Source organism: Neolamprologus multifasciatus, chromosome 14 (genome assembly GCF_963576455.1).
Source record: "Neolamprologus multifasciatus chromosome 14, fNeoMul1.2, whole genome shotgun sequence".
Classification (NCBI taxonomy): domain Eukaryota; kingdom Metazoa; phylum Chordata; class Actinopteri; order Cichliformes; family Cichlidae; genus Neolamprologus; species Neolamprologus multifasciatus.
This window is the reverse complement of record NC_140452.1, coordinates 23,927,707-23,953,820: the sequence shown is the minus strand read 5'-3', so window position 1 is coordinate 23,953,820 and position 26,114 is coordinate 23,927,707. Positions and strand designations below refer to the sequence as shown.

At 39.8% G+C, this 26,114-nt stretch overlaps 1 protein-coding gene and 1 long non-coding RNA gene across 5 annotated transcripts; one reads left to right on the top strand and one right to left on the bottom strand.

Annotated features, from left to right (window-relative positions):
• Nucleotides 1-322: 322 nt before the first annotated feature.
• Nucleotides 323-14,709, bottom strand: vwa7 (von Willebrand factor A domain containing 7). 4 transcript variants are annotated; one of them, XM_085131171.1, is made up of 18 exons: nucleotides 12,118-12,716; nucleotides 11,174-11,433; nucleotides 10,748-10,981; nucleotides 10,532-10,628; nucleotides 9,380-9,514; nucleotides 9,054-9,249; nucleotides 8,770-8,939; nucleotides 8,223-8,335; nucleotides 7,982-8,098; nucleotides 7,285-7,333; nucleotides 7,118-7,197; nucleotides 5,493-5,625; nucleotides 4,979-5,131; nucleotides 4,747-4,839; nucleotides 4,383-4,663; nucleotides 3,072-3,208; nucleotides 1,797-1,956; nucleotides 323-1,709 (listed from the first exon to the last, which is right to left on the bottom strand). In XM_085131171.1, exons 2-18 carry the CDS (start codon nucleotides 11,405-11,407, stop codon nucleotides 1,149-1,151), a joined length of 2,943 nt encoding a protein of 980 aa, XP_084987297.1. In that variant the 5' UTR covers nucleotides 11,408-11,433; nucleotides 12,118-12,716; the 3' UTR covers nucleotides 323-1,148. The 4 variants fall into 4 exon arrangements, with proteins under 4 accessions (XP_084987297.1, XP_084987296.1, XP_084987295.1 ...); XM_085131170.1 differs by lacking the exon at nucleotides 12,118-12,716 and adding an exon at nucleotides 14,593-14,709 and having other exon boundaries at nucleotides 7,118-7,333; XM_085131169.1 differs by having other exon boundaries at nucleotides 7,118-7,333; nucleotides 12,118-12,709.
• A 5,143-nt stretch (nucleotides 14,710-19,852) lies between these two features.
• Nucleotides 19,853-23,556, top strand: LOC146504098 (uncharacterized). The gene is made up of 2 exons (XR_014868775.1): nucleotides 19,853-20,665; nucleotides 20,802-23,556. It is a non-coding gene; the product is annotated as an uncharacterized LOC146504098 (long non-coding RNA).
• The last annotated feature ends 2,558 nt before the right edge of the window (nucleotides 23,557-26,114 follow it).

Here is a 26,114-nt window from a genome sequence, read left to right as displayed (position 1 = left end):
GGTGAGGGTAGAAGGACAGGACAAAGACATGGTGTGGAATAGAGGGCTGATCTGATATCGTCGTGTTGGTGTTGTTCCCAGATCATCATGAAAATGTTGTTCCAGGTTTAACATTGCAAGTGACCAATCACATTGTTGTGACGTTATTCTTTTGCGTGCCAAGCCATTCCTGCATTTATGAAATTCCAATGTTGCAAGGACAATATTAATTCTGCTTACCGTTTATTAAAGGGTTAGGGTCAGGGTCTGTTGATCGGCGGACAGAGGCGGTTTCTCGCAGCTTAAATACAGTTTTTTGTTTTACGGCGGTTTTTCCCGAAGTCGCAAAAGTATGACGTCACAACATTCTGATTGGTCACTTGCAATGTTGATCCTGGAACAACATTTAGTATGATGATCTGGGAACAACACCAACACGACGATATCAGATCGTGCAGAATAGAGATGAATAATAACTAATAATTAAATGCAGAGAAGTGATGCTTGGTTTTGGTTGTTTGTGGTTTTGTAATTTGTGCCTTTATAGTTTAGTTATAGATAACTTCATGTTCCTTCAGCCTTGTCTCTCTTTTGGTCTTTTTTTGTGTGTCAAGTTGATCTTGTGTGCACATTCAGTTGTGTCTCTCTTCCCGTTTTCTTTTGGCAAGTGTTGTTCCTTCCATCTCATTTGTTTAGTTGTCTCCAGTTTGATTTCCCACCAGTTCCCACTCCCCTCATTACCTTGTATTTATATTGTCTGTGTATTCTGTGTGTTTGTGGAGTCCTGTATCCTAACTAATCTCTGATTTTTATGTCTTCTGTTTTTGTAATTATTTTCTTAGATTCTGGACTTTGTTTATGTTTTGATCTATCAGTATTAAAGCTTGCCTTGGTGTTATTGGTGCTGCTCCCCAAGTACAAACTACAAATGAATCGACCTCTCACACAGCCTTAAACATGACAGGCATACAAATCTAGTTGTAGCAAAAATAAAAGGAAGTGCAATAAAATATTTTTTTATTCTTTGCAAATTTGCATTTCTTGAATATCAATATGAAAAAAAATTATTGGTGCTTCAGATTTTGTCTTTGAAAATACAGTAGAACAAGCTCTGTATCAAGTCATCAACAGATAATTTTGACCAGCAAAACATTTGTAATCACACAGGGCTAAAGCAGAGGAAAGCACAGCAGGCCTAACAGCAAGAAAAAAAAGCCTGTGGGCATTTTCTGTCCAGTCCCACTGGTTTCTGTACTCTTGTTTTGTAGCTGCCTCTTCTGACCATTTGTTAGATGACAGCGTTTCATGTTTCCAGCTTTGTCCCAAACCAGCATCTTTGCCTGTGTAGAGCAGCAGCTGGATGTGTAGCTCACAAACAGTGGCTGAGATAAATCCAGTGACCATGCTGAAATATTCAAAGGGGGGCCTCCTGTCTCTAATCTGGCCTTGTGGTTGTGTTGCTCTTGGTGGTGGTGGTCTCCATTTGTTGATTTATCCTTCTGTGTCTGTTGCAGCTCAAGGCCAGGCTCTCCAAGGCTGTCCTCTGAGGTTGGGGTACTGTGAAACAAAATCAGAATACCTTCACCTTCCTGTAGCTGCAGAGCATCAAGGCCAGAGTGTCCGATATCTGATACAGACAGAGACACACTCCAGCTAGTCGTGTTGCAAATTGCAGAACAGTTAGATTGGACTCGTGCTGCAGAGCAGGATGGTGGGGATGTGTCTGAATCCTGTAGGCAAGAAAAAATCATCATATACACAATAAACCAAAAAGCAAGTTTTTGGCAGAATATCCTGCAGTTTCTCTTATTGCTCACCTGAGGGACCACAGTCAAGTAGGCTACTGCATAATTTGAGTCAGCAGAATGAAGATCATTTACAGTCAGTGTAAGGGTGACTGTCACCCCTGCCTGCGCTGTGGCTGGAGTCTGCAGGTACACCTGGTCACGAAAAGACCTTTGTTCTGCTACAAGAAAGCTGAAGGGCAAAAACATGAATTGTGAAATCATTTAACTTATACTTACAATACTGTGCCAGAGTTTTGAACCAGCTATCTTTTAATTTATATTTTTTTTAAAATGCAAAATATATGCAAGGTTTTATCTCCTTTCTTTTAGTAGTCTTCAGGAATAGGTCTCCAGGCTTCTTAAAAGACATTCAAAGGTCCTCTTTGAATGCCGGCTGCCTTTTGTTCCACCCTCTGTCAAGATGATCCCACACTGCTTCAATAATGTTGAGGTTCAGGCTCTGGGGAGGCCAATCCATGAATAATAGTGTTCTACTTTGTGTGTTTGTTTTTTTTATCCAGGTATGCTTTTAATGCACTGGCAGTGTGTTTGGGATCATTGTCATGAAAAATTAAGCCACTGCCAATCAGGCCCAAAATGGAATCATACGTTTCTGTGTTCTTAATTGCATCAATTTTAACAAGATTCCCAACACCAATGGGTGAAATGCAGGCCAAACCATGACTGTAGATACTGACTGTTGTCATTCCATAAGACCTGTTACCACAGATTTTCAGTCAATAATTTCAGTCCAAATATCTAAGCTACGCATCTTTATCTGCTATGGATAGTTAAGTGGGCATGCCACTTCTTCTTTTGTCCTCAACTGGTCTAATTTCCTCACACTTTTTAATGACACACTACTCAGCTAATAGTTCTTTTGAATAATCTTGTTGGTACATTTTTGTTACTGTTTCACAGTGTTATATTTGAAATTTTCATCAAAAAGAAATGGGAACAAATTATGTGTTTTAATAACAAAGTGCATAAAGTTAAAATTTAAAATTGGTTCTTTTCCCCATCTAAAGCACAAGTGCACACTGCAATAGGTGCACACCCTTAATATATCCACTAGAAAAAAATAAAATTAGAAAGCCAATCTGATATGAAGAGCTGAATTGAGGGGTGACTCAAGACTTTTGTACATAACTGTATAATTTAAAACACAATTTTGCGTTACTAAGTTTAAATAGTTTTCAAAGGTGAGAGAATGCCAGCGAAGGTGACAAAAGAAGCGGGATGGCAGTCTAAGTTCTCTGAAGTTTGCTTTGCACCTGTGCAAGATGTATTTTCATTTTGATCTACCTGTGGGGCCCTGTCATATGAAGATATCCACAGTCATCATCGGCTGTCAAACTGAAGTTCCGTGCTGCACCGTGGTTTTGGATCTCAAAGTTCACCACAGCACTCTGACCAGGCACGAGGTCAGGAAGAGAAAGCACCTGAATAATGTGTGAAACAGACTGTGTCAAAAGTGCACGGACCACTGGTCAAAGAAAGGTCATCACCTGACACCTTTACATACTGTAGGTAATCAATAACTTATAATTGTGCCATCTGGCCCTGCAGAATTTAAAGAAGCAAGACAATAGAGTTTTACAGAGAAAACTGTAAATCCAGAAAGTATTCAGTGTTATACTTGTTCTACAGTTTGCCATGTTGGAGCCTTTTCATCTCAGAATTCGACGCAAAATATCCCATACTGACATTTTGGGGTTGTTTTCATTTTTCTCATTCTTCTTTGCAGAACCTCTCAACCTCCATTAGGATGGATGGGAAGCATCAATGCACAGCCATTTTCAAATCTCTCTAGACATGTTCAATCCGGTTCTAATCTGGTCTCTGGCTGGGACACTCCAGGATTTAACAAAGGAGTGGTCTTACAGAGTCTTTATATGGTCTTCATATGGCCAACAGCAAGAAGCTACCACCAGCATGCTTCACTGTAGGGATGGTATCGGTCAGGTAATATGCAGTGATGAGAAAAGTTAGAGGAATGGCTCCTGTCTGGTCATGTTACCATACAGGCTTGATTGGTGGATTGCTTCAGAAATGGTTGTCCTTCTAGAATGTCCTCATCTCTCCACAGAGCAATGCTGAAGCTCTGTCAGAGTAACTGTTGGGTTTTGATCACTCCCCTGACTAAGGCCCTTGTACCCTAATCACTCTGGTTGGGCAGGCAGCCAGCTCTAGGAAGAGGCCTGGTGGTTCAAAACTGCTACCATTTACAGATGATGGAGCACACTGTGCTCACTGGAAACTTCAATGCTGTAGAGGTTTTTCTGTAACCTTTCCCAGATCTGTGCCTCAGAGGTCTTGGACTTCATGGCTTGGTTTGTGCTCTGACATACAGTCTCAACTATGAGACCATATGTATGTATATATATATATATATATATATATATATATATATATATATATATATATATATATATATATATATTTATATATATATATATATATATATATATATATATATATATATATATATATATATATTGAAAATTGAAGAAAATTGAAAAATAGATGTACATAACAGAGTAACGGAGATGAACTATAGTAAACTTGGAGTAGAAAGCAGCCTCTGTCCTCTTCAGCATTATTGCTAATGATTACCTGTATCTGAATGTGAGTGGGCTCCACCATCTCTGTGGAAACCCTCTCCAGTTTGTTTCCTCTGCTGTCCTCGCCTGAAAGTCTAATGCAGAAGGGAACTCTGGGAAAAGGGTCCACCAAGCCCACCAGCTCCTCCAAGGAATAGATAGATGAAGAGGAGGAGTTGAGCTTCACCTGCTGAAGACTTTCTCCTTCAGCCCCCAGCAGTGTTGCGTGACTAAAAGATGCCTCTTCATCTGAACCCAGGCCTGTAACAGCCACCACTAGAAAGGCAGGAACACCTGAAAATTAGAAAGATATATTCTTAAACATATTGTTTACTTACAAATCCTCATTATCGTGTAAATTTATCAAAATCACTCACCTGCTGTAGGGTTACCATCAACTCTGGCCAGACCCGGGTGTGTTTCATTGGTTATAATTGCAAAATAATACAGGAAGTCTACACCGCTGTCACCTGGTGGTGTAGATCAAAAGACAAATCAATTTAAAAAAATGTTTAGAAAAAATCTCATACCACAGTAAAGCTGCATTTGAATTGAAAATGAATATTTGCCAGGTGATCTGCTTGATGTACTCGATATTATTTCTTTTACCTATAACATTGAACGTAAGATGCCCATCGCTCTTGGCTTGCAGTTTCCACTGGCCAGGCTGTAAAGGAGGAAACAGGTTGACACGGTACAGTCCCTGAAATTGCTGTAGCACTGCTAGGGGACCTTCTTCATTCAACAGTGACTGACTCTGGTCTGAGAAGAGAAGCATAAACAGCTGAGCTTATTTTACCCTCAAATTACAAAGAAAAAAAAGTTAAAGAATGATCTTTGCAAGGTAACACTTTAAAGTATGTGTGATAAATCTAGGGCATAATTCCCCTGTAACTAAACTGAATTTCAGTGTAGTGTAAATACCTTTCAATATTTACATGTAAATATAATTATATTGCTATTTAAAAGAAAATATGCTGAAATTCAATTTAATTACAGGGAAATTGCACCCTGTACATGATATTTCAAGCAATTCCAAAGTACAGTTCAAAGTGCAGTGTCGTGATGGAAAAAAAAGCTAACCCTGACTTCATAGCTGATGTTAATATGATGTGAGAATTACCTGATGGACTGGTAAGGATACACTCCGTCATAGTTCCAGAGACATGTAGGGTGACATTTTTTACCGAGCTGTCAACTCTAAATGTATGAACGGACATCAGGTCTTTCTGACTTTCCACATGGAGGAGGGTCACCTGAGGTAGGAGAAGAAAAATAAGTTGTGATAGGTAATGAAGGTAATGAAGAGCAGTGTTGGGAAGGTTACTTTTAAAATGTATTCCATTACAGAATACAGAAAACATGCCCCAAAATGTATTCTGTAACGTATTCTGTTACGTTACTCAATGAGAGTAACGTATTCTGAATACTTTGGATTACTTAATATATTATCATGCTGTTTACAACTACGTGAATGTACTATTGCTGTGATTTATTACTGTTACTGAAGGTCCGCGGCTCCGAACCATAGTAAAGGGACCTCTGGCTAATACGGTGGGTTCTGTGTCGAGCTCGTAGCCGAAAAATAGCTTTACTTTGTTGTCTGGGTCAACTTTGCTTGCGAGAGACAAAGAGAGGCGTTGAACGGCTGCTCCAAAGGAACTTATTGTTTTTGGAGGAAAACACGAACACAGTGTACAGCCAAGTCTTAATAGCTTACTTACAACTCGGCTTGTCAGGCACTCTTCTTGGCTGCAGTGGTTATTATTATATTTACATGCTTCCAGCTCCCGTTTTTGCTCGATGACAGCTCGTACTTTTCCTTTTTCTCCCTCCCTCGCTCACAGACACATAACGTGTATGGCAGTCCATTCTTCCTGCAGCACGGACTACGCTGCCTATGATGCTACATTCTTTAGAGCTATACCTGTAGCATTCTGCCTATTAGCTTAGCACAACAACAACAAAAAGGCGCTCTCTCACCCAGGAAACACGCAGAGAGAGAGCGTCACCCTGTAACCATGGCAACCGTAACGCTGCCGCCTGGAACAACAGAAGTAGCTGCCAAACAAAACCCAAACAGTCCTGACCCGCAACAATATGAAACAGGAAAGTACCGCCGTGTAATCCATTTATTTCAACAAAGTAACTGTATTCTAAATACCACGTTTTTAAACGGTAACTGTAACGGAATACAGTTACTCATATTTTGTATTTGAAATACGTAACGGCGGTACATGTATTCCGTTACTCCCCAACACTGATGAAGAGTAATTATAAGTGATATCATTATGAAATTAAAGGTATAAAAGAGAAATTAGTCGGCTTGCTGGAAAAGAAACTAATAAAAAAAAATTAGAAATACACTTTGTGATATAACTTTTTATAAAATCTGACACATTTCTGCTCAGCAAAAAGTTGCAGCTAAGATAGACTACTTGATTTAAAAAGATTTACATGTGCTAACTGTCATGTAGAAAATGAAATTATATTGTTTTTTCTATGCTTTATAAGCAGCAGTTGCTATGTTTGTCTGTGAAAATTAGAGCATTAGGTCAATGGAAAATTTCATATTTAATTGAAATTTTCTAATATTAAATGGTTGATGAATTATGAAGGTGGGAAATTAAGACTGCTAGAATGAGGGAAGTTAACACCTACTGTGAGCTAATGTACTACTTCAGTTCCTTAAATAACTTGTTAAATTTGTTTGGAGTGAATTTCTAGTAAATAATCTTATTTTGGCACCTTGTCAGCTGCTGTGTTGTCCTCCACTATTGTGGAGACCCTGTGTATGTCAGAGTTGGTGGTGAATATTGTTAGTCCTCCTGACAGGGAGGACAGTGAAGAGTAGAGATTAAAACGATCAGGAGATAAAGGTTCTCTACTTCTCCTCTTCCTCCTCATTAACCTGCCTCGGCTCTCTTTGGTGTAGTTGGGATCTTCAGTAAGGAGAAACGTCACCTGTAGGGAAAATCAGCATGAGCTGTAAATACACTGACATACAGGTAGCTTTACTGCAGTCCCCATGTCCAAAGTAATTTCACAGTGAGCAAGAGAAGGCAAACAAGAGGGGTTCTTTCAGTCTTTCAATCTGGCTGCATGTTATTTTTGCTCCTTATTAGTATAACTGCTGGATGAATTATTTTCTTTGTTAACAAAACTGTCCTTTGGTTAAAAGGTCTCATGATACAATAGCACCACTGTGTGGCCAGTGACAAAAACTACAATTCCATTAAACTTTTCATCTTCAACTAGTGTAGCTGCTGCCACCTGCCGGCCACATGAGGCAGGTAATCTCCACCAGCTTTCAGCAGGCACAGTTTCTCCAGAAAATTCTTATTTCCTTTAAAACCCATCTAAAAATGTAATTCACGCAGTGCTTTCTTTATAAATATACATACAAACAGAAGCTGCATAACCAGTAGCAATCACATCAGATGAAGGCTTTTATTTTAAATTTTTGAAAATCTGAGAACAGGTTATTAAACAGCAGGTCTCGATTGGTGTTTGTCTTTGCTGTCAACCTTAAAGCAGCTCTGATTTTTGCTAAACACAATGCTATGTGACAGATGAAAAAAAAAGAAGACTTCCCTTCAAAGGTGCATATACCTTGCTCTGTTTCTCGAGGGAGAGGGCCTTCACCACACCGAATAAATGGGCGTCTTTAGGGGAAGCGTCAGTGAACACGAAGATCTCAGACAGAGGTGGACTGTGAGTGAGTGCCAGCTAATAACAAGAAGAGAGCAAGTTAGTGGTGACATGTCCAATCTATACAACTGTATACACACAGACACGCACACACACCCACAACATCACTTATTCTCTCTGAGTGTTTAGCGTCTAAATGTACCTGAATTGCAGAGAGGCACATCTCTGGTTCATCTCCGCCTCCAAGAGCCATCAGCCCCTCCATGTGCTGCATGAACTGGCCTGGATCATCAGTCTCATATACCGGTCCTACTCCTGCACAGTACAGTAAATATAAATGCTTACAGACTGTGATAAGGAACAGCTTGTTGGCAGTCTTTATAGACCCTTATTGTCTATTTAAAAAATATTAACAGTACCATAAGACGGAATCTTTAAGCTATCAAGAGGCTCTGTCTATAAGTTATTATATTAATATATTATTTCTCATTTCATTGGTTTTATGGAAGTCACAGAAGTTAATACAGTCATTCTTTGAACTGAGGGAAACAGATGGCACAAATCTAGAAGCTCACTGTTGATAGAACATACAGTAGGCATGAAACATATATAATCAGAACTATACCCTCTACAGAAGCATATAAAAGTTTGTATATAATGGGAAACACAGTCACACGTTAACAGGGGGCAAAAGCCTCTACAGCTTTATCTGTTTTGACCTGCAGGCGCTTTTTACCACCAGCTATCACCTGGATCGTGGAAGGGGACGAGCACAAAGGTGCCGAGTTGCCCTGGGCTGTTGGCTCGGCTCTGTATGATGGATTGAGCCCGAAGACGAGCAGCGTGGATCTCCTCAAACATGCTGCCTGTGGTGTCCATGACAAAAACCAGTGCAGGAACTTGCTTCACACTAAAGAGTCTTCAAAGAGAGTTCAGCAGCAATTAAAGACAGTCATTTCATGCAGCACAGGCATCGCCTGAATCATGTAACAAGTCTACAGTTCAGGGAGCTTTAACAGTGGTTTAAACCTACTTGAGAAAGTTTCTGTGGCCCACAGAGTCTCTGAGGTCTCTCAGCACAGTCAGGGTGGCCTCAGTAGCCAAGGTGGCAGCTTTGAGATGGAGGTAATGATGAGGGGAGAAGAGAGGTGAGGTGCTGTCCTTGTTGATGCCCCCTTTGGCGCCCAAGAAGCGGCTGCTGTCTAGAATACCTCCATGACTGCATTTGCCTAGAAAAAAAATCTTTACAGCTTTGTAGATGGAAACGTAGTTGAAAAAGTCTTTAAAATATTCTAAAACCCAAATGTGTTTATTTATTGTGTTTTCGTAACACTTTGCCTGCAGGTGGCCGAGGTTTACCCTGAGGTTTTGGAGGAAATGTACTGAAATATCCAGTGGTGAGCAGCTGAGAGTTTCCCTGTGTGGTTTTCAGTCTTGGCAGAAGGTTGTTTCGACAGGTGGTACTGAAGCACTCCATACAGGTAGGTGTGTCTTCTGAAAGCAGAAATGATGAAGGCTTTAGTTTTTACATTTAAACTTTTTTTTTGTAATGCAATAATGAATATATTAGATTGACATATGTACAGCCAGGTTTCCAAAACATTGGGAGTCTGTGTTAAATGCATGACCAATAGAAATGATAGCTGATTTCCACTGAACCATTTAAAGCCACATTTGAAAGAATGTTGAACATTAGTTTGGCTGGTCAAGTTAATTAGTAAAGATGGGGAGTGCTTTACGAGATGGGTCAATAGTTAAATGACGTGGATAATTATATGTGTATGTGTATATGTGTGTATATACATATACACACTGAGTGACACATTGAGTTTTGAAAAAAAACAACACATTATATAAATATTATATTCTTTTAAATGAAACATTATGCACCCTGCCTTCCTGGGTGCTCCAGCTACTACTTTATTTTTTACATCACTTCCATTTTCCTGCTAAACTAAACACTGACATAATTGCTCTGATCGAATCGTTTTCTTTATTTTGTTGAGTCAGTCAGCCTCTGTTCTGCCTAGTTTAAATCTCAGCACTCAGTCATTTTGCCTTTCAGATTCTCATTCATGAAACCCACTTCCTTTTCATCTCTGCCTCCCTCTTGTCACTAATAGCCCCACCCAGGCCTCCGTCTTCATCTTCACTCCATTCTGCTACAAGTCTGATTACAAAATAACATATTAATCGAACTGTTAAATAATAACTGAATGATCTCTACTTGATGAAATAAATACTATACAGTAGCATATTAAAACAGATTAGACCACAATAGAATGACATCTGAAGAAGCAGCAAAATCAGTAGAAGGAAAACTGTGGAAGAGCTGTAACTTTAACACGTGAAGCTATGTAGTACGATAAAATGATGCAAAATGAAAAAATTCTGTAAAGCTGGTACCTCAGTAACTAGTCTTTTCAAGAGGACCTTTACAATAATGTGTAGATACAACTAATTTTGTTTTTTGTGATTAAATGGGACTATAATGTCACATTCATGAATCACCTTTAGCTACAGGCACGGCAGGCTCCTCTGGCTGAAGCAGATGGAGGTAAATAGAACGCTGGCCCATCTCCACCCAGTTACTGTGGCTGTAGAAGTCCTGACATAGCAGATGTTCAAAACAAAAACATAGCCAAAACATTTCACTTCATGAAATATCTCTAAGGTTAAGCTAACCCTCCCCCTATTATTAAAATTCAGTTCTGTGTGGCAGATTACCTGCAGTGAATGAAATAGCTGACCCAGGCTATGACGTGCACTTTGGTACTCTTTTACCCGCACTGAGAGCACAATGTGGGTCCAGAACCGTCGTAGCATGACCGTGGCACTTTCAATATGCTCTGAATCAAAGTGGTAATCTGGGTCAGACCTTGTGGAGCTCCGGAAGTCCATGGCTGCATTGGATTTCACCACTTCTCCCACAGCTCTCCAAAATCCACGTCCCAGTCTGATCTGCAATCGTTAGACCAGGACTTTTATCATTATTTGAAAGAAATTCAATACGTTTGTGTTCAAATATCACCATAGGGAGAAAGAGCGATTCAGTTAAATTTGCAAAATTACTTAAAGTGGTAATTCAAACACTTTATGAACCACTGATGCTGCATTACTCAGTAAATCTCCTGACTGCAAACATGACCTCACCTCCTCTTTATCATGGTTTCCATGGTGTTTTTTTAGTCCCCTCAGAGTCTCCAGGGTTACATTTAGAATGGCCCGCTCTGTAATGTACTGGTGAGTGTGTGAGTCCCAGGACAGAGTCAGCACTCTAGACCAAAAGTCAGGGAGGAAACCCTCGCATGGTGAAGCCAGGAGAAGAAGGTAAGGGAGGGTAAACAGGTGCACCTGCCTCCCCCAGATGCCTCTGTGCTGTGACATTGTGCTCTGAGCAGGTCACGTCCTACCTGCATGAAATAAAAACTAAATGTCATTTGCTTGATATCAGTCTTGCTAAGACTCATTATTTTGTCTTTTAATTGAAAGGATTTGAACTGACCTGACTTCTATTGTTCAGTAAAGTTTTGTGCTAATTTGATCAAGCTGTGCCACTCAACCATGCATACTATTCTGTCATCACCCGGTCCTTACCACCACCCCCGACAGCTCCTCTCAGATTTTTCTCAGCCTTGCCTGTACAGAGCCTCCTATTGTTCTTTTTCATCTTAATTCAGATACATTCTTTGGGATTGTTCTCACAGTCTGTGCTTTCACGAGGAGAGAGTGCAACAAAGCACAAGGCCTATAAAAACAACCTGTTCCTTTTACTATGTCACGGTCCCAATTAAAACTCTCCAGGATTGATTCAAAGACAGTCATTCACTTTAACATTTCACAAAGCAAAAACTTTGGTAGTGTTGGTCAGTTTAAGCAATCATTTGCCATTTACCAACACAACTAATCTATTTTTTAACACTTTAGCCTAATACGTTAACTGACTCCAGTGCAAAAATGAGCACTAGATGAGCATGAATTATGAGTTATTTTATGCCATAATGGTTATTTTTATTAGCTTCCAAATTAGCAGACAAATGCAAATATTTCTTTAGAGCTGTAGTCAGACACAAAGAACTTGGTAAAAACAGTCTCACCTCAGTTCATCCTGTATGTCTAGCTCTGTAGATCTGTTTGATCACGTAGCACCGCATCAAGAGTATCAAGAAACGCCACAACACATGCTTGTCAGTGGTTAAGCAAATCACAACATTTCCATCTTTGAAACAAAATAGCAAAGTCTTCACATTTGTGCGTCCTTGAGCTCTTGTCTCTTATTTGCTCCTCGTGGATATAGAAACCCTCCCAACCCCCACAAAAAAAAAAAAAAAGGACCTGAATGTTAGAGGCACTTTCTTCAGATGAGAGTTTAGGTGATACTGCACAGTCTTGGGTGTGCCTCTTAGCTTTAGGGGTGCACTGTGGGGCAAAAGATATCTCGTCATAGCTCCCCATTGCCCCTCCTTATCTCCCCATTAAAGCACGGTGCATTGATTCACCACAATAGGGCTGAATATATTACCAGTCAGGGTGTTCAACTAAGGCCTACCCCAACCCCCTCTTTGCAATGTATCACACTCTGTGTTCCTCACAAAACCAAAAAAAGCACTTTGCAAAGGCGTTGCAAAGAGGGGAATCAGTTGCTAGACAACTCCAAAGAGGGTGTTGACCTTGCAGGACTGAAATGTGGTTAAGGTTATAAAGAATACAGGATGTCTCTGCTTTGTGTTTTTGTTGTTGTTTTCTTATGCTGTTTTGTTTTCCCTTTTTTCGCATTTTAATTATTAAAATTAATTATTACAATTGAAAGTGAAACACAAGATTCAACGGTTGTTTTGTTGCTGTGTCTCACTCTCCTGCCCTGACAAACCAAAACACACCCAAGAGGAAATTCTAATGTGTTATAGAAAGTGATCAGTGGGAGACTTTGCTATGAAGTTGCAGTTCTAATGAAGGACAAGTGCATTGTACATGGTTCCATGCAGGCACTTATAGCAAGAACGAGGCTAAACAATTCTGCTAACTTTTGCAATTTACCAGAAGTGTGCTGAGGTTGTTGAGGGTAAGGTTACTGTTTCCTGTTTACCTGCAGTAACGTAAGCTAGTTCACCACATTGACATTTCTGTCTGTCACCTAAACCAAGTAAGTGTTACAAAAGCTTCTTTCTGTACTGAACAGTACAGTTTGTGTCTTATTATTTTTATAATTCATGTAACTGGAGAGTCCTCTTCACAGACAAAGTTTAATATTGGAGTTCTACAGGGTTCAGTACCAGGACCAGTTCTGTTTACATTATACATGCTTCCTTAGGCAGTATCATCAGAAGGCATAGCATACATTTTCATTGCATTGCCAACTTTATCTATCCATTAAGCCAGATTACACACACCAATTAGTTAAACTGCAGGAATGTCTTAAAGACATTTTTCAAATGACCTTGGCCTCCAGTAACACTGTGAGGAATCTTGGAGTCATTCTTCACAAGGATATGTCCTTCAATGCACATATTAAACAAATGTCTAGGACTGCTTTCTTCCATTTGTGCATTATATCCCAAATTAGAAACATCTTATCTCAGAACTAGTTCATGCTAGTTCTAGTTTATGTATTACTTCTAAACTGGACTACTGTAATTCATTATCGTCAGGATGTCCTAAAAACTCCCTGAAAAGCCTTCGGTTAATCCAAAATGCTGCAGCAAGAGTACTGACAGGGACTAGAAAGAGAGAGCATATTTCTCCTATACTGACTTCCCTTCATTGGCTCCCTGTTAAATGCAGAATTCAAAATCCTGCTCCTCACATACAAGGTCTTGAATAATCAGGCCTCATCTTGTCTTAATGACCTTATAGTATCATATCAACCGATTAGAGCACTTTGCTCTCAGACCGCGGCTTACTTGTGGTTCCCAAAGTATATGAAAGCAGAATAGGAGGCAAAGTCTTCTGTGGAACCAGGTTCCAGTTTGGATTCAGGAGATAGACATTATTTAGTCAAATTTGTGAAAAATCAAAGACTTTCAGAATTGTTCTGAATGCTTCTTTAGCTTAATTCTAATTGTTTTACTTGTATGTATCTTTCTTTTGGCAGCAATTGAAAAATAAACCCAGTGCTTTGGATGAAATGAGCTCCATTCCTTTAATTATTGACTTTGCATGTTTTCTGTTCATAGTGTTGTGCAAACTATGTAACACATTTATGAACACTCTCATCTAAATTTAAGAACTGACTACTTAAAAAAAAAGTTTATATCTCTAACCTAAAGTTAGAGATATGAACTTTACTCTTAGGTCTTGGTATGCTGATTTCAAGAAAATGAACGATAGCTGTCTACTTTTTTTCAATAATACTTACATATATTACAACAAACTTGCAATGTCAGCATAGATTTAATATCTACAGCATCTACCTATACACTCCACTTCAGTGCACTTCAGAACTTCTTTCAGTAACTACGACCCTGCTATTGATATGGCTTAAGCCAATCACCTTGGACTTGTGAATGGTTGTATTCACAAGATACAAGTGAACAAAACAAAATAAATTCTATCGTAGAAACTGAGATCCCTACCTCTGAGCATAAAAAGAAGGTTTCTGGAGAGCTTAAACTCCTACATCCTGAGAGATTTGCCTGGGGTGCAAAACTACATTTATAACATTGTGGTCTATGGAGACTCCAAGAATGCCCATGATCCACAGATGTAGGCAGACCTCAAACGCCTCCAGATAAATGCAACAAAAAAAAGTTTGTTCAGCCAGCCCAGCATTCCATTTCTGATAGATGTGATTTCCAGAGATGACCTGTGCTCTAAGTTTTTGCCTGACTGTACAACAGTGATGAGGCATTCTGGGAAGTAATACACAGACTGAAATGCAGTGGAATTTGATGGCAGAAGAAAGCTTCAGGGAGACTAAAACCTATCACAAGTATATATATAATATAGAAATAGAACACATAAAATACAAATAGTACAAATAAATAAATGAAGACAGAAAAGGAGAGAAAATATTGACGTGTGAAACAGAGATGTGTGCAAAAGAGCTATAGCTTAATATGCTGGCTTAATATGCTTAATATACTGGATGACCTGATGTGCAAAAAATTATTATTACTGTTCAAAAATAGGTCAGCTGTTCAAGAGTCTGACGGCAGTGTGGAAGAAGGAGTTGTTGAGTCTGGATGTTCTGGATATCACACTTCTGAACCTCTGTCCCAAGGGCAGAAGTGTGAACAGTCTGTGTTGGGGGTGTGTGAGGTCTTTGAGGATGGAGGCAGCTCTCCTCTGGACTCTGCGATGGTAGATGCTCTGAAGAGAGGGCAGCGGAGTCCTGATGATCTTCTCCACAGTTGTTATCACTCTCTGCAGGCCGTTTGCGGTCCATGACAGTAGTGCTGCCGTACCATGCAGTGACAACCCGTTCTCTCTCCCGACGCGTAAAATACTAACGATTTGTCACGTCCCTTAACTTCTCATGCTGACGTTAAAGGTACCCTTCCACGTTTTCATGAGACGCGGTGGGTTGTCAATTCATTCCAATATGAACCCGCTCGCGGTGATAAGAGACGCTTTGAGCAGAGGCTCGAGCCATCCATTTACTCCAATAATAACCCCGTCACGGCGAAACGTGACGCCTTGAAGTACAATCTAACTGGAGAAATGGGGACCCTCTCCGTGAACGTGTTTTTCTCTCTAATTTAATGCTTTCTTTTAATGACATCGTTAACATTTCTAAAAAAAACCACATGAAAGTATCACTGATAATTCAACAATAAAATCGCTTCATGTTGTGGCCATCACACAGTGTTCTCCAAAGTGATTCACGATCTGAAAGTGCGCAGATTTAAGGTACATAATCCTTTGTTAGGTTTATTGTTTTCATTTCACACGTAAAACACATTTATAGATTCATTCATCACTCCTGTTAGTTTTGGATGCGCTCGGCTCCAACCAATCAGACCAATTTACGCAGACGGCGCACTAATCCCGCAACTGCACACTACCCATAATCCTCAACCGCCGTTGCTATGGAAATGAAGATAATCAACAGCTTGGTGCTACCTGTTATTCCTTTATTTACTCTAAAATAATAACCAGCAATAATACGAAAATAAACTGGCCCAGTGTTTAATTATGTAATTACAAATTGCAAATTTTATTTTGTAATTTTATTTTCTTTTTTTTTTACAAATTGCAATATTTATCTACAGCGCGCCAGCTACATGCCCTGGGCTACCAGCCTATTCTGTTTCTTCGACAGTTTGACCGTAAGGGCCGTATAGTAGGGGACGTGATCACTCAGATCGAACCAGCGGAAGGTGCTGCACGTGACCTGATAATTCTCTTCAAGACTTTCTAGTATAACAAATGTTATATAATGTTACCAATATGAACACCAAGATTCTTAAATAACTTATATACTTCTTAAGAGGTTACCTGATTACCTTCCTGAGGTAGTTAGCATCACCATTGTACAAAACGCTTAAGTCACAGCACTAGGTTGAAGTGTCAAATGTTATGCACTACAAAGTCAGGAAAGTAGTGTCATCAGAGGAAAAAAAGTCATTGTGATTTATAGTCACACTCATTAATTTATTAATGTACAATGTAGAAAAGCACTACAGATGTCACACTACCCTAGAGGGCACTTGTACTGAATGATTTGGGTCAGTGAGTGTGTGAGATGACTTATTTGATGCCAATATTTACAAGTTGTAACTTTAGTAAAAACTAGGGATGCAACGATACCAATTTTTTCAAACCGATACGATACCGATACTTGGATCTGAGTACTTGCCGATACAGAGTACAAAAACCGATACTTCTACCACACACACACACACACACAAATACAATGAATTGGAAGACAGGTTTTATTTTATTCTCTGCCGATAAAAAATAAAATCTTAATAAAAATGACTACAAAAAAATTTCAAGTGAAAAATAAGCACTTCTGTTAAATTATTGCAGAGTCTCCACATTGTAATTTAACAAAATATCACTGAACTATTGGCACTGTCTCGAGCTTTCAGAATAATAAATAAACACTTCTGTTTGGAATAAAATAAATACAAATTAGGCTTGAGAATAAAATAAACTTTTAAATTATTGCAGAGTGTCCATATTGTAAACAAACAAACAAAATAACTTAAGTATTCAGCATCGGCATTGACGAACAAACTCCTCATCTGCCCGTGGATCATCAGTCCACTGTGCCGTTAAACCAAGAACTGACATCGCGCACACACTGCTTGTCTTTACCTCTTCAGAAAGTTTTGGCACCATTATCTCCCTGATTTCCCACGACCGGCATTGGCTGATCATCCAGAGCGATAAAATGTGTCAGAGCCTCTGTTATTTTAACTGCCCGTGGATTTTCTCTTGACATTTTTCATCGCTTTTCCAAAACCTGAAAAACCAAAAAAAAACTCACCTCAAAAACACAAGGAATTAGGATCCTGTAATTAAACATTTTTTTAAAGGGAGAAGGCAGTGTTAGCCACCAACCTAGATATATGTAAAAGATCCAGTAAGACTTTAGCATCTGCTCTTATTTTCAATCGATTCATCAAAAAATTAATAAATAAATAATGTGCTTACAGTCTGAGGAGATTTTCCCCAACACCACAGATTGCATTCGCAACACTGTCCAGTGATGCCGCATCTCCCTGCAAAGGATCATCTCCTCCTCTCTCAGGCGCCTCACAGCCATTACCTTCTCAAAGACTTTTCTCTTTGTCTGTAGGTCTGCAGCAGCTACAGTTTAACAACATCAGATGGGAAAACATAGTAGCATATTATGATTCAAGAACAAAACATTCAACTACCTCTCAGATACTGGGAGTTTGTTTAAAATTTATAAATCAAGAGCTTACGTTTACTTGTGCTCTGCCAGGGCCAAATATCGGTCTGGATGAGGGCATCACTGGCTACGATTTGCTTTGTTGGTTCAGCAAGCTTGTTGTAGTCATCAACAGCAGCCGCCAAGCATTTCTTCTCAACTAAGATGACCTTGCGAATTCTGTGTCGCCTCTTGTTGCTATCTGTAAATAATCATAAAAAATTCACACCTTCACATAATGTAATTATTTACATTTTAATCTAAACTCATCAATTTGTTTGCTAGAAGAGAAGTAGAGGAAACAGGAGGGTTTTTGCAGCCTTCATCAGAGTTTCACAAGCCAATAGGTACGGTTTTTAAGTCTTATGCATTTCTTGCTATGTACTATGAGTGGGTGCTGTTATTGTATATTTATTGTGTATCAGTTAATTTCCAATTCCTTTTTATATATATTGTGTGTTTTAATGTTAGTTCGGCTGTTGCCTGTGCAAAGGCCAGACCATGTGTGTGACTGCCCAGCAGGTAATGTTGAGGTTTCACCCGGCGCAATTGTGGCTCTTGTAACCATAAATCGTAAGTTGCCCTTTTGTCACACAGTACATACACAATAAATGTGTTTGCAGGTTTTATTGCAAACTGTGCATTGCTATCTTGTTTTGAATTACCCTCGGCCCGCAGTATATGTGGGCACCTGTCAAAGGTCATTTGGATTTACCAGACCGCTTTGAAAGCAACATGAAATCTTCACAACATGAAAAAAATGATTGCTTTGAGCCATGACTGAATTTATCCTTATCCTTTCTAAAGGCTGTTATGACCTTGCACTGCCAGTGGTGAGCTGCACCAGCTGTGGCCTAATGTGGTCCCCCTCAGTTAAGGATTTCCAGGGTAGTGGATATTGGCCTGGCACCTTAAATTTCTGCACACTGTTTTCAATGGATGTCTTTCAGTCTTTCTATGACATCAAGAAGTCTGCACCAAGGATGTTACTTAAGGCATTTGTCAAAATGCTGGATGAAAGAACAGCCCATTTTGGAAAGGTGAGTTTATAAATTTGCCAAGTTTAAGGAAATTGTGCAAATCAATGTTTATGATGACTTTCCTTGAATATTCTGTTGTTTGCCTATGGAATCAGAACGATGCCACCTTGAAACGAAACCAAAAAAAATATTGAAACCAAAAAAAAATATTGTAACTGAAATAAATGTACTGAAAAATCTTGTATTGAAACCGAAAAAAAAATTGATAGTGAAAAACAATTAATTGAAACTGTAATTTTTTTTGTTTTCGCTTAAAAAAATGTTTTTTCAGTTTCAATCCATTTTTTGGTTTCAAACCATTTTTCAGTTTCACTCTGCTGGCACTGTTTTGGCGTCCGGGGCGCGCTGGGGCAGGATTCCGGCCTGCATGTATTTGCATATATTATAGAGGCCACTAGTACTGACCAAGCTGCCATCTTTCTCTCTTCCTGTCTTTCAATGGCTGCTTCAATTTCAGCTTGACCCTCCAAACCTCAAGTAAGTAATCATTTACTGTCATTTTGTCATCTTTCCTTGCTGTCCCACTGGACTGGACATTAGTTTAGTTTTTTTTAGCTACATCTGGTGAACTTGTGGTAAAATGCTGGTATTAGCCTAGTCGTCGTAGCAAGCTAGCCCGAAGCTAATATTTGCTAAATTTAGGGACACCCGTGTCTCTTTAGGAGTTGGAGGCCGTTGTTTTAGGAATGGCACAAGATCTCATCAACAGGCAGTGTTGGGCAGTAACGTAATACATGTACCGGCGTTACGTATTTAAAATACAAAAGATGAGTAAATGTATCCGTTACAGTTACCGTTCAATAGGTGATATTGAGAATACAGTTAGTTTGTTGAAATAAATGGATTACATGGCAGTATTTTCCTGTTTCATATGTTAGGCTATGGTCTCTCTATTTTTGGTAATTCCACGCTGGTGGAAACCCAAACAAAACACGCAATAAGAGCCTCTAAAAATGATTATACAAAAATGATTTAATATGAAGGCAATAGCAGAGTGTTACAGGCATTGCCCTAAACAATGTAGCCTCATGGGCAGTGTAGTCCGTGCTGCAGGGAGAATGGACTGCCATACCCGCTATGTGTCTGTGAGCGAGGGAGGGAGAAAAAGGAAAAGTACGAGCTGTCACGGAGCAGAAACGGGAGCTGGAAGCATGTAAATATAATAATAACCACTGCAGCCAAAAAGAGTGCATGACGAGCCCAGTTGCAAGTAAGCTATTAAGACTCGACTGTTCACCGTGTTCGTGTTTTCCTCTGAAACAATAAATCCCGTTGGAGCAGCCTTCTGTCTCTCGCAAGCAAAGTTGACCCAGACAACAAAGTAAAGCTAGTTTTCAGCTACGAGCCCGACACAGAACCCACCGTATTAGCCAGAGGTCCCTTTACTACGGTTCGGAGCCGCTGACCTGTTTTATATACGCGCGGAATAGTTTTCTATACGAGATCACTGCAAAAAGTGCAGCCTTATCTAATGTCCACCCTACTGTTACTCATTTATATTAAGATTTTAACATCTAGTTGGTATTGGTATGGCGAGTAGCCTTCAGTAATAGTAATAAATCACACAGCAATAGTACATTCATGTAGTTGTAAAGTATTCAGAATACATTACTTCTATAATCTTTGGTGGAATACATTTTAAAATTAACCTTCCCAACACTGTCAACAGGTTAGCACCTCATACCACAGTGCAGCAAAGCAGTCTCATGAGCGCTGGGAGGGACAAGCCCAGAGCCCAAAACAGACAGTGCAGGAGATGACAAGGTTAGTAATTGTATGGTGAAAATTATACTTCTAATTATCTTGATTGGCAAAAGAAAAGTAAATACAAAATCTGCTTCTCACATATAGGGCATTTCCAAGATTTTTTTTTTCAAAACTTCAATTTCTTTCATTACAGCTGTCCTGTGCCAGATGTTCTGTTGCCCCACAGTGAGAGGCATCATTTCAGAAACACCAGGAAGACTGAAACTCATCGCCGGGATCAAGCAGGGCTCGTGATCTTCACCAGCAGCTCCCTCACAAGAAGGATAAACCCAGCATTTCATGAACACTGATGGAGACCTTTCCTTTGTGTAATGTTAGAAGTACTCAGATAGTCCTCAGAGGGTCTGGACTTTTACATAATATCATAGCTTTAAGTCCTGTAGAAAGTTAAATATATTTTGTGCTCTCTGGTTACTCTGGTATGAATGACTCTGAATTACTTTATGATAAATAACACACTATTGTCAAAAAACAGTGAAAGAATTCCAGATCACAAGTTTTTAGTTCAAATACAAGTAACAACCTTTGACTTTAATCAGGTCTTATTTAATTGTGTCAGAGAAAACTTCATGTGCTCTTCATGTAGCCAAGTACATTCAGTGTTTAAAACAGAAGTTGTGCAGATCTGAGATCAGCAATTTTCTGAAACACCAAACTGAGGTACTGTTAATGCTGATGTATAGTGACACAGTTACAGGGATGATTAATCCTTTTGACTTTTTGTCTTTAAATTTATCAATAAAACAGCTGCAGCTTTACCAGGTCAACTGGTGGGTAACAGGCATCTCCAAAAACGTTAGAGCACTTATGTGATGTTTTGATGAATCGAGCAGATATTTGAAGTTTACACAGCACCATTCTCGCATGAAAATATCTTAAAAGTTTATTTTGTGACCCAGAAAGAGTAATATTTCAAACCCCGCCACTCTGCGTTCATCCTCCACTGCCTCGTTTGAGTTTTGGCCGAAATGGATTCTGGGATATTGCATTTCGTCATTACGAGCTGATTGGAGACCAAAACAGCCAATCAGATATTTTTGCATCCAAGTCTGTGATTGGCGGGTTTTGTGGCACAAATATAACGGTGTAGAGAAAGAGTTGAGCGTGCACGGGCAGAAATGTTGAGAGCGCGAGCAACACGTTGAGAGCGCGAGCAACACATTGCGAACAAGCGCAAGTGCAAAAACTGAGCGAGAGGGGCTGCTTTTGTGTGTGTGTGTGTGTGGATAATAGCAAACACTGAAATACATTTTTTGCACGCAGTGTTGGGGAGTAACGGAATACATGTACCGCCGTTACGTATTTCAAATACAAAATATGAGTAACTGTATTCCGTTACAGTTACCGTTTAAAAACGTGGTATTTAGAATACAGTTACTTTGTTGAAATAAATGGATTACACGGCGGTACTTTCCTGTTTCATATTGTCGTGGGTCAGGACTGTTTGGGTTTTGTTTGACAGCTACATTCTGTTGTTCCAGGCGGCAGCGTTACGGTTGCCATGGTTACAGGGTGACGCTCTCTCTCTGCGTGTTTCCTGGGTGAGAGAGCGCCTTTTTGTTGTTGTTGTGCTAAGCTAATAGGCAGAATGCTACAGGTATAGCTCTAAAGAATATAGCATCATAGGCAGTGTAGTCCGTGCTGCAGGAAGAATGGACTGCCATACACGTTATGTGTCTGTGAGCGAGGGAGGGAGAAAAAGGAAAAGTACGAGCTGTCATCGAGCAAAAACGGGAGCTGGAAGCACGTAAATATAATAATAACCACTGCAGCCAAGAAGAGTGCCTGACGAGCCCAGTTGTAAGTAAGCTATTAAGACTTGGCTGTACACTGTGTTCGTGTTTTCCTCCAAAAACAATAAGTTCCTTTGGAGCAGCCGTTCAACGCCTCTCTTTGTCTCTCGCAAGCAAAGTTGACCCAGACAACAAAGTAAAGCTAGTTTTCGGCTATGAGCCCGACACAGAACCCACCGTATTAGCCAGAGGTCCCTTTACTATGGTTCAGAGCCGCGGACCTTCAGTAACAGTAGTAAATCACAGCAATAGTACATTCACGTAGTTGTAAACAGCATGATAATATATTAAGTAATCCAAAGTATTCAGAATACTTTACTCTCATTGAGTAACGTAACGGAATACGTGACAGAATACATTTTGGGGCATGTATTCTGTATTCTGTAATGGAATACATTTTAAAAGTAACCTTCCCAACACTGTTTGCACGCAGCAATGAATTATGTTCACTCATATTCAGCTTTTCTTCACTCAAAATAAATTTCTCCTCAAAATGCAACACTTGCACCTGCAAACCTTTTTTACGTGCACTCAATTTGTTTTATGTGTGCTCAGAATAGTGGCACAAAAATAACGCCATAAATTTTGGTTGGAGAGAGACAAAACCTGCAGCTCAGAATCTAGAATCTGACTATCTCTGATTGGTTTCGTTCACGATAGGGGCATAATGTGTGTCTGTTGTTGACCACACGGAGAGTTGCAGAGATTTTTTTTTTTCGTTACCCGAACAGAATTTTTTTTTTTAGTCGCACCACTGAAAACTTTGGTCGCATTTGCAACCAAATTGGTTGCACTCTAGAGCATTGTACAAAGTAAAACAGGAAACTCAAACTGTTTTACAAACACAAACTCAGGGACACAAACGGAGCAAGGGGGGACACAGGTAGGAACAATAAAACACTAAACACCAGAATCAAAGCCTAAGAACTAATACAAAATCAGAATTAACACAAAACACAAGGTGATACCAAAAGAAAACCCAAAACGCTGGGTCAAAATGACCCAGGACCATGACAGGAGCGTTCGATGTTAACATTCTATCAGAATGATTAGAGCACCCTGTAGGTATTACAGGTACTGCACTGCAGTGGTTTGTATCATATATCTAATAGACTCCAATTTGTTCATCTCTAAAATTAGAGAGTGATGCTGAAAAACTAGTCCATGCATTTATTACTTGCTGGACTATTGTAATTCTGTCAGGGCTCTGTGTGCAGGCAGGCGGAGGTGAGGATCCAAACGCAGGATTCGTGAAGCCAAATTTCAACAGAAAACCACAGCTTTATTGCTGGCAAGGAACAAAACATGAACAGAACAATGAATACTGGCGCCAGAAACACACAGGCATAATCTGAGGGTACAACGCGACAATGAGCAAAGACAAACACAGGGCTAATATACACAGGGACGTAATCAGGGAATGGAAAACAGGAGGGAGACACAGCTGGGAGAAATTATACTAACGAGACAGGGGAGCAGTAAAACTGAACACACTGACAACAGACTGGGACTATCAAAATAAAACAGGAAACATAAAACAGATCACAAAGACGCAGACTTAACACTAAACTAAATCTGCAATAATATCAATAATCAAAACAGTATCACTAAATAATCAGAACATAAATCATAATTCAGAAAAAAACACCAAAACCTAAGAAACAGAAAGCGCTGGGTCAAACTGATCCAGAACCGTGACAAATTCATTATTATCAGGATGTCCTAAAAACTCCCTGAAAAGCCTTCAGTTAATCCAAAATGCTGCAGCAAGAGTACTGACAGGGACTAGAAAGAGGGAGCATATTTATCCTATACTGACTTCCTTTCATTGGCTTCTTGTTAAATCCAGAATTGAATTCAAAATCCTGCTCCTAACATACAAGGTCTTAAATAATCAGGCCCCATCTTATCTTAATGACCTTATAGTACCATATCACCCCATTAGAGCACTTCGCTCTCACACTGCAGGGTCACTTGTTGTTCCTAGAGTATTTAAAAGTAGAATAGGAAGGCAGCCTTCAGTTTTCAGGCCCCTCTTCTGTGGAACCAGCTTCCAGTTTGGATTCGGGAGACGGACACTATCTCTACTTTCAAGATCAGGCTTAAAACTTTCCTTTTTGCTAAAGCATATAGTTAGGGTTGGACCAGGTGACCATGAATCCTCCCTTAGTTATGCTGCAATAAGCATAGGCTGTTGGGGGATTCCCATGATGCAGTATTTCTTCTTCAGTCACCTTTCTCACTCACTATGTGTTAATAGACCTCTCTGCATTGAATAATACTTGTTATTAATCTCCCACTGTCTTCTGTTGGATTATAATATTATTTTATGCCATGTTAGACCCCTAATTAAAGATTGTGAATTATTATGTAGTTTTAGTTTGCCTTATTCTCCTGAATTAGAAGAAGGTGATAACTATTACATTTGGTAAACTGATCTGCATTACATTAGACTGCTGATTTATTGTGAATGAATGATATTGTTTTATGATGCATTATACTGCTGAGTTATAAGAAAATACTGTTCACAGAAAGTCATCGCCTTATTTGTCTGGTTAGAAGAGAACAGAGCATTCTGCCCCATCTCACCAGGAGCAGATAAACAGGGAGCCAAGGTCGTAGCTTAGGCGCTGTGTGAGAGAAAGAATGTGAATGTTTAGGCTTTTATGATTAGGTGGGGGCCACTAGAGGCTATAAGAGTTTGATCAAGGCTCCACCATTTTGAGATCTGATGCTGTCTGCTGTATGATGTCCATCTCCCACGCGTGTGTTCATTAAATCATCATTTGACTTGACCCGGCCGGACCAGTGTTGTTATTTTGGTTTTCCTCTTGTATCCATCCCCAATATTTGAATCTGTAACACTTCCTAGTGTCGCCAAAGTGCTTGCTCATAGGGGGGTTGTTGGCTTTTTTCTCTGTTCGTATTATTGTAGGGTATACCTTACAATATAAAGCACCTTGAGGCTGCTGGGTCTGTGCTTCCACAGGCCCCGCTAGTTTAGAAACGTATTCCTCATGAAGAAGGCAAGACAGAACATCTTCAACTGTTACTTGCTAGCAAGGGAAGGTTGGTCGGAACCAGGCTCTTGGAGCTTAACGCTCCTCACCTATCTCCAACCAACTCCTTCAAAGAGCAGCCCTCCTCGTAGCCTTTTATTCTCATGATAGTTACAGTTTACACAACACAAGCACCTCCCCTCGTAACCCCCCCCCCCCCCCCCCCCCATGGTTACAAAAGACAAGGCACTGTGTGTGTGTATGTGTGTGTGTGTCTCTGTATGCGTGACTTCCTGATCACAACTGTTTTAACAACATCCTTGGTCAAAAGAGGGTAATCTCCCCTACACCCAATATATGGCTCAATTTCTCTATTGGTTCACCATGCACAAAACAGGTGAAGCCATAAAAGGGCAGGAAGTTTACCAAACAACAAACAGAACCTTCACATGGGATGTGTCTGTGATAAAACACTAGAGCCTCCCCCACAACCTCGACAGGCTGGGGAGGGGGACAAAGGAATGTCTTTGATCACACAGTTTGAAACAATGTAGAGATGGTAAGCATAAAAATGACAACATTTAACAATTCACTTTAATAGAGGAAAGTTTGGGTAAGTTTGTAGGTCCGTCATACGTAGACATAACAGTGAAC

Coding starts and splice junctions, on each gene's coding strand:
- vwa7 (XM_085131170.1), bottom strand. CDS start 11,407: ATGTCACAGCACAGAGGCATCTGGGGGAGGCAGGTGCACCTGTTTACC. Junction 5,132..5,492: donor TATCCTTACCAGTCCATCAG/GTAATTCTCACA, acceptor TTCTCTTCTCAG/ACCAGAGTCAGTCACTGTTG. Junction 4,840..4,978: donor TCTTACGTTCAATGTTATAG/GTAAAAGAAATA, acceptor CTACACCACCAG/GTGACAGCGGTGTAGACTTC.